The sequence below is a fragment of the Procambarus clarkii genome, chromosome 9, assembly GCF_040958095.1.
Source record: "Procambarus clarkii isolate CNS0578487 chromosome 9, FALCON_Pclarkii_2.0, whole genome shotgun sequence".
Classification (NCBI taxonomy): Eukaryota; Metazoa; Arthropoda; class Malacostraca; order Decapoda; family Cambaridae; genus Procambarus; species Procambarus clarkii.
The window spans coordinates 32,764,344-32,779,142 of record NC_091158.1 but is presented as its reverse complement, the minus strand read 5'-3'; the positions used below and the strand labels follow the sequence as shown (position 1 = coordinate 32,779,142).

The 14,799-nt window shown below is 52.1% G+C and overlaps 1 protein-coding gene across 1 annotated transcript in view; it reads left to right on the top strand.

The window, feature by feature from the left end:
- Positions 1 to 10,800, top strand: part of LOC123750795 (glutamate receptor ionotropic, delta-1-like) — a 149,478-nt gene extending 138,678 nt beyond the window's left edge. Inside the window, exons 8-9 of the mRNA XM_069321434.1 lie at positions 8,282 to 8,500; positions 10,666 to 10,800. Coding sequence (XP_069177535.1) covers positions 8,282 to 8,500; positions 10,666 to 10,800 — 354 coding nt within the window. The remainder of the gene's footprint in view (positions 1 to 8,281; positions 8,501 to 10,665) is intronic.
- The last annotated feature ends 3,999 nt before the right edge of the window (positions 10,801 to 14,799 follow it).

Genomic DNA, 14,799 nt, shown 5'->3' with positions numbered 1-14,799 from the left:
CACTTTCCCAGACCCAGAGGACCTGGAAATGCACAGTTTTAAGAACATAAGAATGAAGGTAACTGCAGAAGGCCTATTGACCCATATGAGGCAGCTCCTATTTATATCCACCTAATCCCATTCATATATATGTCTAACCTACGCTTGAAACAATCAAGGGATCCTACTACTATTATATTATGCGGTAATTGGTTCTACAAATCAACGACCTTGTTACCGAACCAGTATTTACCCAAATCTTTCCTAAACATAAACCTATCCAATTTATACCCATTTTTTCATGTTCTGTCTTGTCTTGATACTTTTAATACCATATTATTAATATCAACTTTGTTATGTACATTCATCCACTTATACACCTCTATCATGTCACCCCTAATTTGTCGCCTTTCCGGAGAATGTAATTTAAGCTTTGTCAATCTTTCTTCATATGACTGGTTTCTAATTTTCGGCATTAACTTCGTCATCCTATGCTGGACGCGTACTAGAGATCAAGTGAATTTATATGCATTCTATAGTATGGTGACCAAAACTGAACTGCACAATCTAAATGGGGGATAACAAGAGCAAGATATAGCTGAAGAGCAGTTATATCAATTAATTTAATTGTTGCAGGATGTTGTTCTATGTGGTTATTGCATGGTATAGGTGATGATTAGGACTGGTGGGGAAGAGAGATAGAGGGGAGAGAAAAAGAGATTATTGGGTTGTTATTTTTTTTCTTAAAACAAAGTAAAACAACGTACATGCAACCATATAAAACAGTAAAGCACAGAATAACAAGGAACACAGAATGATAGCAACACATAATAAGTGTCTTACGACTTACAGTAATAAGAGACTTACAGAGTCCGTGGTGTAGTGGTAAGACACTCGCCTAGCGTTCCGCGAGCGCTATGTCATGGGTTCGTATCCTGGCCGGGGAGGATTTACTGGGCGCAATTCCTTAACTGTAGCCTCTGTTTAACGCAACAGTAAAATGTGTACTTGGATGAAAAAACGATTCTTCGCGGCGGGGATCGTATTCCAGGGACCTGCCCGAAACGCTACGCGTACTAGTGGCTGTACGAGAATGTAACAACTCTTGTATATATCTCAAACAAACAAACAAACAAACAAGTAACACTAAGCAACATAACACAAAGGGGAACCAAAGAACAATAAAAAATACATAGGAAAATACATTAAATACACATAAAAACAGCTAGCCAAAACAGCACAAGCAGTGATCCATAGAGCACAAACACATGAGAACAAAAAAGAAAATAAACAAACAGGAAAACAATGAAACATACAACAGGAAACATGAAAAAGACACAGAATGACATGGTACAAAATAAATACAAAACTAGGAACAAGGCAGCCTGAAGGGCCACACAAGCAATACTACAAGCCAAGTCAGACAGGAAATCACAACCGGAACACGAAGGCACTGGCAAACACACACACACACACACACACACACACACACACACACATACATACACACACACACACCCACACACACACACACACACACACACACACACACACACACACACACACACACACACACATACACACACACACACACACAGTCAGTCAGTTGAGGTCAGACAGCCGCGGAGGTCAGAAGGGTCTGGGAAGCTCTTGCGTAGCTAGTGAATTGGGGAGAATAATCAGTGTATATGCGTATATGAGTGTATATGAGTGATTGAATAACTACTAAGCTCACTCAAACCACAAGAAAGTGAAGAAAAACAGTAGAAACAGCACCACTGAAAATAAGTGTTGAGTGCATCGTGGTATTGTGAAATTGTGGAGCCAGAGAGACCTCACCACTAGTGACCTCACCAGCTGTGACGCAGGGACGTGGGGACCTCATACCTGACCAGTCGCGTGGAGTACTTTCTCGCCTGTTTGTGCTGCAGATTGTGCAAGGTATTGAGGAGCGCCTTTTTGGCTAGGTTATTACTGCAATGACAAGATCAGGAAGGGGTTCAAGGTCAATCACCAGCAGGGATGAGGAGGAGGACAGATTTATAGACAAATTAATAGGGAAATTAGTAGAGAGAAGGAGCGATTGGATGGAGGATCTAATCCAAGGGATTAAAAGTGAGTTATTTCAGCAAATACAGGATGCGGTAGAGAGGTAGAAACAAGAACTTTTGCTCTATGTTCAGGAAGAGATTAGGAAGGGAAGAGAGGACTGGGAGAGGGAATGTGCTCGGATCACAAACGAATTGGGAAGGATTAACAGCATGGCTAAGGACAGAGGATTAGTGGGGGATGGGTTAGTGACTACGGTTGGGATGGAGAATCCCCAGGGGACAGGCTACCAGCATGACAATAAATTACTGAGGAGACGGTCTATTATAATACATGGATTATTTGAATCTGGAGCACCAACAAGACAAGAGAGAATAGAGACAGAAAAATATGAATTGCATGAAATATTGAGATGTATTGGAGCAGGAATGGCAGAACACGAGGTGGATATCAGCCGGCAAGTTGGACCTTACAATTGCACCAAGAATAGACCTGTTCTGGTGCAATTCTCCAATGAGGAGGCTGTGGAGTACATAATGAGGAACAAGCATTTACTCAGAGGAAGTGAAACCCATTACAATGTGTTTATAGAGAGGTTTATGACGAAAGATGAACAAATAGCCAACAAGAATAGGTGGCATGCACGACACCGAACTAGCTTCTCAGGTAGTCTCACCTCCCAGGTCACATCCCAGGTCACCTCCCAGGCCACCTCCCAGGTCACCTCCCAGGTCGCATCCTCCCCAACTCAGCCCTCCTATACCTCCCCCCTGCCTCAGCCACCCAAAACCCCCCTGCTTCATCCCCCAAAACCCCCCTTGTCCCTTCCACATTTGCACCTCCCCAATGATTCCCCTGCCCCTGCTACATCACACCTGTCAACGACCCCAGTGGGTCAAGCTATGCCCTCTCCAAACCCACCTTCCCATCCCCCCTCCCCTACTACCCCTTCCTACTCCCCTGCCCCTTCTACCTAATTGCCTTCAATTCCATCTACTCCATCCCAGCTTCCACTGCACCCCTCTTACACTCACCCCCAAACCCCACCCAACCCTCACCCCTCCTATGCACCTCCAGCCCACATTTAACCCCCGCACCTTGTGACCCCCTAACACCTTCCCCCATCTTTCTCTTCCCCTCTTCTACCCCAAAACCCCCACCTACCCCCAATTCCCCCCTAACTAATACACCCTCTCTTCCACTCCCAGCACCCATACTCCATTCTCCTCTCAGCCCTCTGCCCTCAGTATCCCTCTCCCCCCCAACCTCTCAACCTCTATCTGACTCTCAGTCTCACTCTATTTCTCAACCCCCCTATGCTTTTCAGACCCCTAACTTTCAGACCCATTATGCCCTTCCTACCCCCCCTAGATGCCCAGACCCCATTTGCCTACCAGGCACTCCCAGGCACCCCCCCTAGCACCCCCCATTCACCCCCACAGCCCCCATTCGCCCCCCAGACACCCCCCAGTTCTCTCCAGACCCCCGGTGAAAGGGGGAACTCTGCCACCCGAGTTTCCAAGAAGAGTCTCAAAGTTTGGTACACCAATGCTGATAGGGTAGCCAATAAAGCAGAAGAGATAAAAGAAAGAGTTAGTGAGGCAGACCCAGACATAGTGGCAATAGTGGAAACTAAAATAAATGGCATGATCTCGGATGCAATCTTTCCAGAGGGGTACCAGGTGATAAGAAAAGAAAGGACACAGAGACAGGGAGGAGGAGTGGCACTCCTAATAAAGCGGAAATGGAAGTTTGATGAGCTGGAAAATCCGGGTACCAATGAAAGCACGAGCTTCATACATGGAACTCTGACAGTGGATGGGAAGAAGATTGTAATCTTGATACTCTACAATCCCCCACCAAACAGTAGAAGGTCCAGGCAGGAGTACGAGGACAGCAACAAGACATGTATAGATGAACTGCAGAGGGCAGCAACTATAGCGCATAGAATGAGAGCGAAGCTGCTGGTCATGGGGGACCTAAATCACGGAGAGATAGATTGGGAAACGAGGAATCCCCATGGCGGGGAGGAGACCTGGGAAGCGAAGCTGGTAGACGTTATTGACAGGAATTTCCTAACACAGCATGTGAAGGAAGATACTAGGGAAAGAGGAGGGGATACGCCCAGCCTATTAGATCTCATTTTCACCCAGAATGTAGAAGACATCGAGCAGTTGGAACATGAAATACCACTAGGAGCCAGTGACCATTGTGTCCTAATCTTTGACTACATGATGGAGCTTAAAATTTTGACCAAAGGACAAGAGGTCCAGGAAAGGAGATTTGATTACAGAAAAAGGGACTACAGATGGATAAGGGACTACCTGGGAGAAGTGCAGTGGGAGGAAGAACTTAGAGGAAAAACAGTGCAAGGTATGATGAACCAAGTCATATTGAAATGCAAGGAGGCTGAAGAGAGATTTATTCCAACAATAAAGGAAAAAAGCAGGAGGGAATATAATAACCCATGGTTTAATAGACAGTGTCAGGAAGCAAAGGCGAGAAGCAGGAGGGAGTGGAGGAAGTACAGAAGACAAAGGACAGAGGACAACAGGATTAGATGTAACAGAGCTAGGAATGTTCACATTAGCATAAGACGAGTGTCGGAAAGAAATTATGAGAATGATATTGCAGTCAAAGCGAAAAAGCCACCTAAACTACTACATAGCCATGTAAGAAGGAAGATGTCGGTAAATGACCAAGTGACAAGACTGAGGAAAACAGAAGGGGCATATACAGAAAGCGACAAGGAAATCTGCGAGGTACTGAATGCAAATTTCCATGGAGTGTTCACAACCGAGCCTGAGCAGCTCCCATTGTTAGAAGCGATTACCCTAGATGTAAGACTATCAGATATAGAGGTGACAGCAGAGGAGGTAATGAAACAGTTGACAACACTGGATGCAAATAAAGCTGTTGGACCAGACAAAGTATCACCGTGGATACTTAAAGAGGCAGCGCAGGCTCTCAGCGTGCCTCTGGCAATGATCTTTAATGAGTCACTTATGTCGGGAGAATTGCCCAGTTGCTGGAAGGAGGCAAATGTCGTACCGATTTTCAAGAAAGGTGATACGGAGGAGGCACTTAACTACAGACCCGTATCACTGACAAGCATCCCCTGCAAAATACTTGAAAGAATAATTAGGCTAAGACTTGTTGAGCACCTGGAGAGCATTGGGTTTGTAAACAAGCACCAACATGGGTTCTGGACAGGGAAATCATGCCTAACAAACCTTTTAGAATTCTATGATAAAGTAACAAGGATAAGGCAGGACAGAGAAGGCTGGGCAGACTGCATATTTCTTGACTGCCAAAAGGCCTTTGATACAGTACCGCACATGAGACTGCTATACAAACTTGAGAGGCAGGCAGGAGTAAGCGGAAAGGCCCAAGTATGGGTGAAGAACTACCTAGCAGGAAGGAGCCAGAGGGTAATGGTAAGGGGCGAGAAGTCGGACTGGCGAACAGTAACAAGTGGAGTACCTCAAGGATCGGTGCTGGGACCAATCCTCTTTCTAATTTATGTAAATGATATGTTTACAGGAGTGGAATCATACATGTCAATGTTTGCGGATGACGCAAAATTAATGAGAAGAGTTGTGACAGAGGAGGATTGTAGGATCCTCCAAGAGGACTTAAACAGGTTGCATAGATGGTCAGGGAAATGGCTACTGAAGTTTAACACCAGTAAATGTAAAGTTATGGAAATGGGATCAGGTGATAGGAGATCAAAGGGACAGTACACAATGAAGGGGAACAGCCTACCTGTAGCGATTCGAGAAAGAGACTTGGGAGTGGATGTGACACCTAATCTAACTCCTGAGGCACATATAAATAGGATAACGACAGCAGCGTACTCTACACTGGCGAAAATTAGAACTTCATTCAGAAACCTAAATGAGGAGGCTTTTAGGGCGCTTTACACTGCCTACGTGAGACCCGTCTTAGAGTATGCCGCGCCATCATGGAGCCCCTACCTGAAGAAACACATAAAGAAACTGGAGAAGGTCCAGAGGTTTGCGACGAGGCTTGTCCCAGAGTTACGAGGGACGGGATATGAAGAGCGTCTGCAGGAACTGAACCTTACGACACTAGAGAAAAGAAGGGAGAGAGGAGATATGATAGGGACATATAAAATACTCAGAGGAATTGACAAAGTGGAAATAGATGAAATGTTCACACGTAATAATAACAGAACGAGGGGACATAGGTGGAAACTGGAAACTCAGATGAGTCACAGTGATGTTAGGAAGTTTTCTTTTAGCGTGAGAGTAGTGGAAAAATGGAATGCACTTGGGGAACAGGTTGTGGAAGCAAATACTATTCATACTTTTAAAACTAGGTATGATAGGGAAATGGGACAGGAGTCATTGCTGTAAACAACCGATAGCTGGAAAGGCGGGATCCAAGAGTCAATGCTCGATCCTGCAAGCACAAATAGGTGAGTACAAATAGGTGAGTACACACACACACACACACACACACACACACACACACACACACACACACACACACACACACACACACACACACAAACAGCCCTAGAAACAACATAAGCAACAAAACACACACAGCACAGCAAAACAACAACAAAAAATCACACACGGAACACACACACAAGCTCACCGCCCAACAGGGCGAACCCAAACACGGAGACAAACCAAACATAAAACCGCAGACATGGTAACAAAAACACAGTCAGAGTATACAAGTAAACACAGACACTAACGATACTTGTCCGGAAAATCCTTTGCTGGGAAGCGCAAGCAGTACGCCTCCCAGATTATTTGGACGTCTTCGGACACTGGTCTACCAGGAGACGCACAAGGCCAAGGCATCCAATCAGGCACCCCATAAATAAACCCCTTTAATCTCGGTACCCAAATAGTCGACGCGCACCACGGGCCCTCACGCACCCTGTCGTCCCAAACGAGGTCCAAAACCTGTGACTTAAGGACCACGCTTCCATCGTCTGCGAGCTCAGGAAAGTGGTCCACACTAGGTGGTATCGGCACTGAGAGGTTCCCCGGGCGCCACACAGGGCTTGGTACCAGCTGGCACACGAGGCTTCTCACGAGGCCTCTCACGAGGCTTTACACGGGGCTGCACACTAGGGGAACCCGCAGAGGACACAGACGAGTCCGAGACGATATAACTAGTACGAGTCCGAGATGACATCACTAGTATGCGTCTAGCATAGGATGACGAAGTTAATACCGAAAATTAGAAACCAGTCATATGAAGAAAGATTGACAAAGCTTAAATTACATTCTCCGGAGAGGCGACGAATTAGGGGTGACATGATAGAGGTGTATAAGTGGATGAATGTACATAACAAAGGGGATATTGATAATATGGTATTAAAATTATCAACACAAGACAGAACATGAAGACGACACAGACCCGTATCCGTACGCGAACGCTTGGGGACAGGCCGTTGATCATCGGAGCTGTCACCCCCAGCAGGAGGCACCCGAGAGGAGCCGGCGGCAGGCCACCCCACAGCCGGGGGAGCACAACCCCGCAGAACGTCAGCCTCAACGACTTGGGACGAGACCGCCACCCACAGAGGAGGCAGGAGAAAGAACAGGCGCGTCCGCAGGAGGGGAAGGGTCCAACACAGGTGAGGGAGCCCGCAGAGACGTCAGAGGCACAGAATCGGAATCAGGTGCAGAAGCCGGTGGAAGCAACGAGACAGACTGCGGGGGGGGGGGGGAGAAGCCGCACACACCACCACCTCGTCGTGTACACCACCATCCACACACTCCGGGCCAACAGCCATCACCGGGTCAGCAGGTGGCAGGGAAACCTCCCCACCCACTCCATCACGAGGCAAAAGGTCCTGCGCCACTAACGGGGGAAAATCCTCGTCCCGGAACAAATTAACAGGTGCAGTTGCGACCCCAGTGCAATCAGCTGCCAGATGCCCCTCAATGCCACAACGAAAACATTTTCGAGGCTGTCCTGCGTAGAACGCCCGCATAGTGTAGCCCATCAAAGTCACCACGGAGGGAACAGGAGACTTGAGCCGCAGGCCGAGAGTCCAAGTCCCACACGAGACACCACACCACCTGCCGGCAGAGACGGAGTTCATCTGGATGGAAGATGTACCACACGGTCTTGACCGTTATCGTGACCTTCTTGACCTTGGTCTTAATTGTCATGACCTTGACCGGATGGAAACGACAGTCCTAAACTGGCCCAAATACCGTCGAAGCAAAGCCTCCGTGAATTCAAACGGCAAACCATGCAGGGCGACATAAGTCACCGATCAGCACCGGTCAGATATAGTGAAGGTACCACCGTCCCCAGGGAGAGGAACAGAGCGCCCATCGTAACGGCCCATGAAATCTCTATAAACAGCAGCGGAATGAAACTTAACAAGCGCCCGATGGGTAGACAGCAGTTGAAGCCCGTACACAACGGCAACTCGCACACGCACCATATCCAACAGGACAATCTCAAGGGCCAGGTAAGACGCACGGCCAGAAAATTCCAGGCCCACGGTCTCAGAGTGGCGAATAGGGTCCCGTCTTGAGTACTGTTCAGTACTCACTTCCCCCCTTCAGAGCAGGAGAAATTGCTGAATTAGAGGGAATACAGAGAACATATACGGCATGCATAGATGCAATAAAGCACCTAAATTATTGGTATCGTCTCAAAGCCCTCCAAATGTACTCACTAGAAAGAAGACGAGAGAGATATCAAATAATATACACCTGGAAGATACTGGAGGGCCAAGTACCAAATCTACACAGTAAAATAACAACGTACTGGAGTAAACGATATGGAAGAAAATGTAGAATAGAACCAGTGAAGAGCAGAGGTGCCATAGGCACAATCAGAGAACACTGTATAAACATCAGAGGTCCGCGGTTGTTCAACGTCCTCCCAGCAAGCATAAGAAATATTGCCGGAACAACCGTGGACATTTTCAAGAGGAAACTAGATTTATTCCTCCAAGGAGTGCCGGACCAACCGGGCTGTGGTGGGTATGTGGGCCTGCGGGCCGCTCCAAGCAACAACCTGGTGGACCAAACTCTCACAAGTCAAGCCTGGCCTCGGGCCGGGCTTGGGGAGTAGAAGAACTCCCAGAACCCCATCAACCAGGTATCAACCAGGTAACCCGGGGGGGAGGAGGGTCCCTATGACGCCGACGCAACAACAACACCCTCCCACACACCCTCCCAAAGAGCCAAAGCTCAACCCCCGCAAGCACAATTAGGTGAGTACACGGAACGCCTGGCAACAACTCATTGAGTTGTTATTAGTGGAATTTAGTTCTTGCGTAGAATTACAAGTTGGAGGGCAGGGAGAGCACGGTGGCTAGAGGATTATGGAACACAGATGCTGGGTGGTACTGGGGTGATGGAAGGGAAGCAGGGAGAGTCTAGGATGGATGGGCAGGGTGGCCCTTGGAAGGGGGTAGGAAGGGTTAAGGATTAGGATAAGGAACAGGTAGGTCCTGTAATAAGGAAACAGGGAGGGCAAGCATTGGGAGGATCTATTTGAGATGGGAGGTGGGGGAGATGTCATTTAGGGGACGATGGGATGGTGGATGGCCTAGTCTTCTTTTCCACTTGTCTCTGGAGTTGCTGTTTTGAGGGTTCCCCGCTCTCTTCTGACTTAACTAAGGTGAAGCCTATGGTTCCCCATTCCTTTCTCTCTCTCTCCTTGTGCTTCTTTCTTGCTTCTGCTGTTTCGTCTCTAACGTCCCTTGCCATATCCCTCTGCAGGAGAAGCATTTCTGTTTTCCATTTTGTACATAATTTTTTGTTTTCCTGAACAAGATTGCCTCTTTTGTGGACTCGTTTGTGAATACCATTTTGATCAGTCGATTTCTTTCCTTCTTGTAGCCACCTATATCTTGAGGTTATCTTGAGATGATTTCGAGGCTTTAGTGTCCCCGCGGCCGGGTCTTCGACCAGGCCTCCACCCCCAGGAAGTAGCCTGTGACAGCTGATTAACATCCAGGTACCTATTTTACTGCTAGGTAACAGGGGCATAGGTTGAAAGAAACTCTGCCCATTGTTTCTCGCCGGCGCCCGGGATCGAACCCGGGACCACAGGATCACAAGTCCAATGTGCTGTCTGGCTCTCCCGCCCTAGCCTATCCTGAAAACCTCCTTCATGCTGCTTTCACCATCTGTGTGTGTGAAAGAGAGAGAAGTAGAGAGAGAGAGAGAGAGAGAGAGAGAGAGAGAGAGAGAGAGAGAGAGAGAGAGAGAGAGAGAGAGAGAGAGAGAGAGAGAGAGAGAGAGAGAGAGAGAGAGAGAGAGAGAGAGAGAGAGAGAGAGAGAGAGAGAGAGAGAGAGAGAGAGAGAGAGAGAGAGACAGACAGACAGACAGACAGACAGACAGACAGACAGACAGACAGACAGACAGACAGACAGACAGACAGACAGACAGACAGACAGACAGACAGACAGACAGACAGACAGACAGACAGACAGACAGACAGACAGACAGACAGACAGACAGACAGACAGACAGACAGACAGACAGACAGACAGACAGACAGACAGACAGACAGACAGACAGACAGACAGACAGACAGACAGAGACAGACAGAGAGTGTTGGAATATGTTTATATCATATAACTACCATTAGTTCAACACAATATGTATCTTTATCAGGGTAAGAAGAGAGAGGTGGTGCTGGGGCTCGGACATCTGCAGGGAGTGTTCTACTTTCTGCTCATGGGCTCCGTCATCGCCTTCCTCACCCTGCTGGGGGAGAACCTTGCCCAGTGCTGCTCCTCGCCTCAGTAACACCTTCCTCACCCTGCTGGGGGAGAACCTCGCCCAGTGCTGCTCCTCGCCTCAGTAACACCTTCCTCACCCTGCTGGGGGAGAACCTTGCCCAGTGCTGCTCCTCGCCTCAGTAACACCTTCCTCACCCTGCTGGGGGAGAACCTCGCCCAGTGCTGCTCCTCGCCTCAGTAACACCTTCCTCACCCTGCTGGGGGAGAACCTAGCCCACTGCTGCTCCTCGCCTCAGTAACACCTTCCTCACCCTGCTGGGGGAGAACCTCGCCCACTGCTGCTCCTCGCCTCAGTAACACCTTCCTCACCCTGCTGGTGGAGAACCTCGCCCACTGCTGCTCCTCGCCTCAGTAACACCTTCCTCACCCTGCTGGGGGAGAACCTCGCCCACTGCTGCTCCTCGCCTCAGTAACACCTTCCTCACCCTGCTGGGGGAGAACCTCGCCCAGTGCTGCTCCTCGCCTCAGTAACACCTTCCTCACCCTGCTGGGGGAGAACCTCGCCCACTGCTGCTCCTCGCCTCAGTAACACCTTCCTCACCCTGCTGGGGGAGAACCTCGCCCACTGCTGCTCCTCGCCTCAGTAACACCTTCCTCACCCTGCTGGGGGAGAACCTCGCCCAGTGCTGCTCCTCGCCTCAGTAACACCTTCCTCACCCTGCTGGGGGAGAACCTCGCCCACTGCTGCTCCTCGCCTCAGTAACACCTTCCTCACCCTGCTGGGGGAGAACCTCGCCCACTGCTGCTCCTCGCCTCAGTAACACCTTCCTCACCCTGCTGGGGGAGAACCTCGCCCAGTGCTGCTCCTCGCCTCAGTAACACCTTCCTCACCCTGCTGGGGGAGAACCTCGTTCACTGCTGCTCCTCGCCTCAGTAACACCTTCCTCACCCTGCTGGGGGAGAACCTCGCCCACTGCTGCTCCTCGCCTCAGTAACACCTTCCTCACCCTGCTGGGGGAGAACCTCGCATAGTGCTGCTCCTCGCCTCAGTAACACCTTCCTCACCCTGCTGGGGGAGAACCTCGCCCACTGCTGCTCCTCGCCTTAGTAACACCTTCCTCACCCTGCTGGGGGAGAACCTCGCCCACTGCTGCTCCTCGCCTCAGTAACACCTTCCTCACCCTGCTGGGGGAGAACCTCGCCCACTGCTGCTCCTCGCCTCAGTAACACCTTCCTCACCCTCCTGGGGGAGAACCTCGCACACTGCTGCACCTCGCCTCAGTAACACCTTCCTCACCCTGCTGGGGGAGAACCTTGCCCACTGCTGCTCCTCGCCTCAGTAACACCTTCCTCACCCTGCTGGTGGAGAACCTCGCCCACTGCTGCTCCTCGCCTCAGTAACACCTTTCTCACCCTGCTGGGGGAGAACCTCGCCCACTGCTGCTCCTCGCCTCAGTAACACCTTCCTCACCCTGCTGGGGGAGAACCTCGCATAGTGCTGCTCCTCGCCTCAGTAACACCTTCCTCACCCTGCTTGGGGAGAACCTCGCCCACTGCTGCTCCTCGCCTCAGTAACACCTTCCTCACCCTGCTGGGAGAGAACTTCGCCCACTGCTGCTCCTCGCCTCAGTAACACCTTCCTCACCCTGCTGGGGGAGAACCTCGCATAGTGCTGCTCCTCGCCTCAGTAACACCTTCCTCACCCTGCTGGGGGAGAACCTCGCCCACTGCTGCTCCTCGCCTCAGTAACACCTTCCTCACCCTGCTGGGGGAGAACCTCGCCCACTGCTGCTCCTCGCCTCAGTAACACCTTCCTCACCCTGCTGGGGGAGAACCTCGCATAGTGCTGCTCCTCGCCTCAGTAACACCTTCCTCACCCTGCTGGGGGAGAACCTCGCATAGTGCTGCTCCTCGCCTCAGTAACACCTTCCTCACCCTGCTGGGGGAGAACCTCGCCCAGCAAACAATTTTAGGTTGCCACAACATATCTGGAAAGTATTTGAAAGTATTGGAAACGTTTGTTTTATCGTATCAGATACGATATTGTGTGTGGACTTAAATAGGTTTCCAAAACTTATAACCAAGACATATGTATCTAACACTAATTTGAGATGTTGTGGCAACTTTACACTCCTAACATGAGTCATTCATAATCCATTCATATACCAATATGAATCTCTTATGAAAGGTTTGAGCCAATAATCTGAACCCTTTTCTCATCTTTGTGTTTAAAGTTAAATTTCTTGAAATTAAATTATATTTTATATTATATTATTTTTATTATATTTTATATTATATTATTATTTTCAATATAAATATTAAAACCAATTTAAGGGTAAAAAAAATCTAATAATTTATATTTCTTTTATTATTTACTAACAATTATAATTATTTACTAACGGAGAGAGGGGAGGCTGTACGGCAGAGAGTGGCGGCTGTGGCGGACAGTGGCGGCGGTGGCGGATAGTGGCGGCGGGCGGACAGTGGCGGCGGTGGCGGATAGTGGCGGCGGGCGGACAGTGGCGGCGGTGGCGGATAGTGGCGGCTGTGGCGGATAGTGGTGGCGGGCGGACCGTGGCGGCGGTGGTGGACAGTGGCGGCGGCGGGCGGACAGTGGCGGCGGCGGGCGGACAGTGGCGGCGGGCGGACAGTGGCGGCGGTGGTGGATAGTGGCGGCGGGCGGACAGTGGCAGCGGTGGCGGATAGTGGCGGCGGCGGGCGGACAGTGGTGGCGGCGGGCGGACAGTGGTACGGCGGCGGGCGGACAGTGGTGGCGGCGGGCGGACAGTGGTGGCGGCGGGCGGACAGTGGTGGCGGCGGGCGGACAGTGGCGGCGGTGGCAGACAGTGGTGGCGGTGGCAGACAGTGGTGGCGGTGGCGGACAGTGGTGGCGGGTGGTGGCGTCTGTGATGAGTGGTGGCGGCTGGCGGTGGTGGGTGGTGGCGGCGGTGGTGGGTGGTGGTGGCGGCAGTGGTGGTGGTGGCGGCTGGTGGTGGTGGGTGGTGGCGGCGGCGGTGGTGGTGGGTGGTGGTGGCGGCGGCGGCTGGTGGTGGTGGGTGGTGGCGGCGGTGGTGGGTGGCGGTGGGTGGTGGCGGCGGCTGGTGGTGGTGGGTGGTGGCGGCGGTGGTGGGTGGCGGTGGGTGGTGGTGGCGGATGGTGGTGGTGGGTGGTGGCGGCGGTGGGTGGTGGTGGTGGCGGCTGGTGGTGGTGGGTGGTGGCGGCGGTGGTGGGTGGCGGTGGGTGGTGGTGGCGGCTGGTGGTGGTGGGTGGTGGCGGCGGCGGCTGGTGGTGGTGGTGGGTGGTGGCGGCGGGTGGTGCGTGGTGGCGGGCGGTGGCGGGCGGCGGCGGCTGTGATGGGTGGTGACGATCGGCGGTGGGGGGGGGGGTGGTGGCGGCTGGCGGTGGCGACTGTGGCAACGGGCGGTGACGGCTGATAGCGGGCGGTGGTGGCGGCAGGTGGTGGTGGCGGTGGTGGCGGCTGGTGGTGGCGGCTGGTGGTGGTGGCAGCTGGTGGCGGTGATGGCGGCTGGTGGTGGTGGTGGTGGCGGCTGGTGGTGGTGGCAGCTGGTGGCGGCTGGTGGCGGTGATGGCGGCTGGTGGTGGTGGTGGTGGTGATGGCGGCTGGTGGCGGGCGGTGGCGGCTGGTGGCGGCTTGTGGCGGCTGGTGGTGGCGGCGGTGGTGGGTGGCGGCGGTGGTGGGTGGCGGCGGTGGTGGGTGGTGGTGGTGGTGGTGGGTGGTGGTGGCGGCTGTGGTGGGTGGTGGCGGTGGTGTCGGCGGCGGCTGTGGTGGGTGGTGGCGGCGGCGGCGGTGATGGGTGGTGGCGGCAGTGGTGGTGGGTGGTGGTGGCGGCGGCGGTGATGGGTGGTGGCGGCGGTGGTGGTGGGTGGTGGTGGCGGCGGCGGCTGGTGGTGGCGGCGGGTGGCGGTGGTGGGTGGCGGTGGCTGGTGGCGGGTGGCGGCTGGTGGTGGGTGGTGGCGGCGGGTGGTGAGTGGCGGTGGTGGGTGGCGGTGGCTGGTGGCGGGTGGCGGCTTGTGGTGGGTGGTGGCGGGTGGCAGCTGGTGGTGG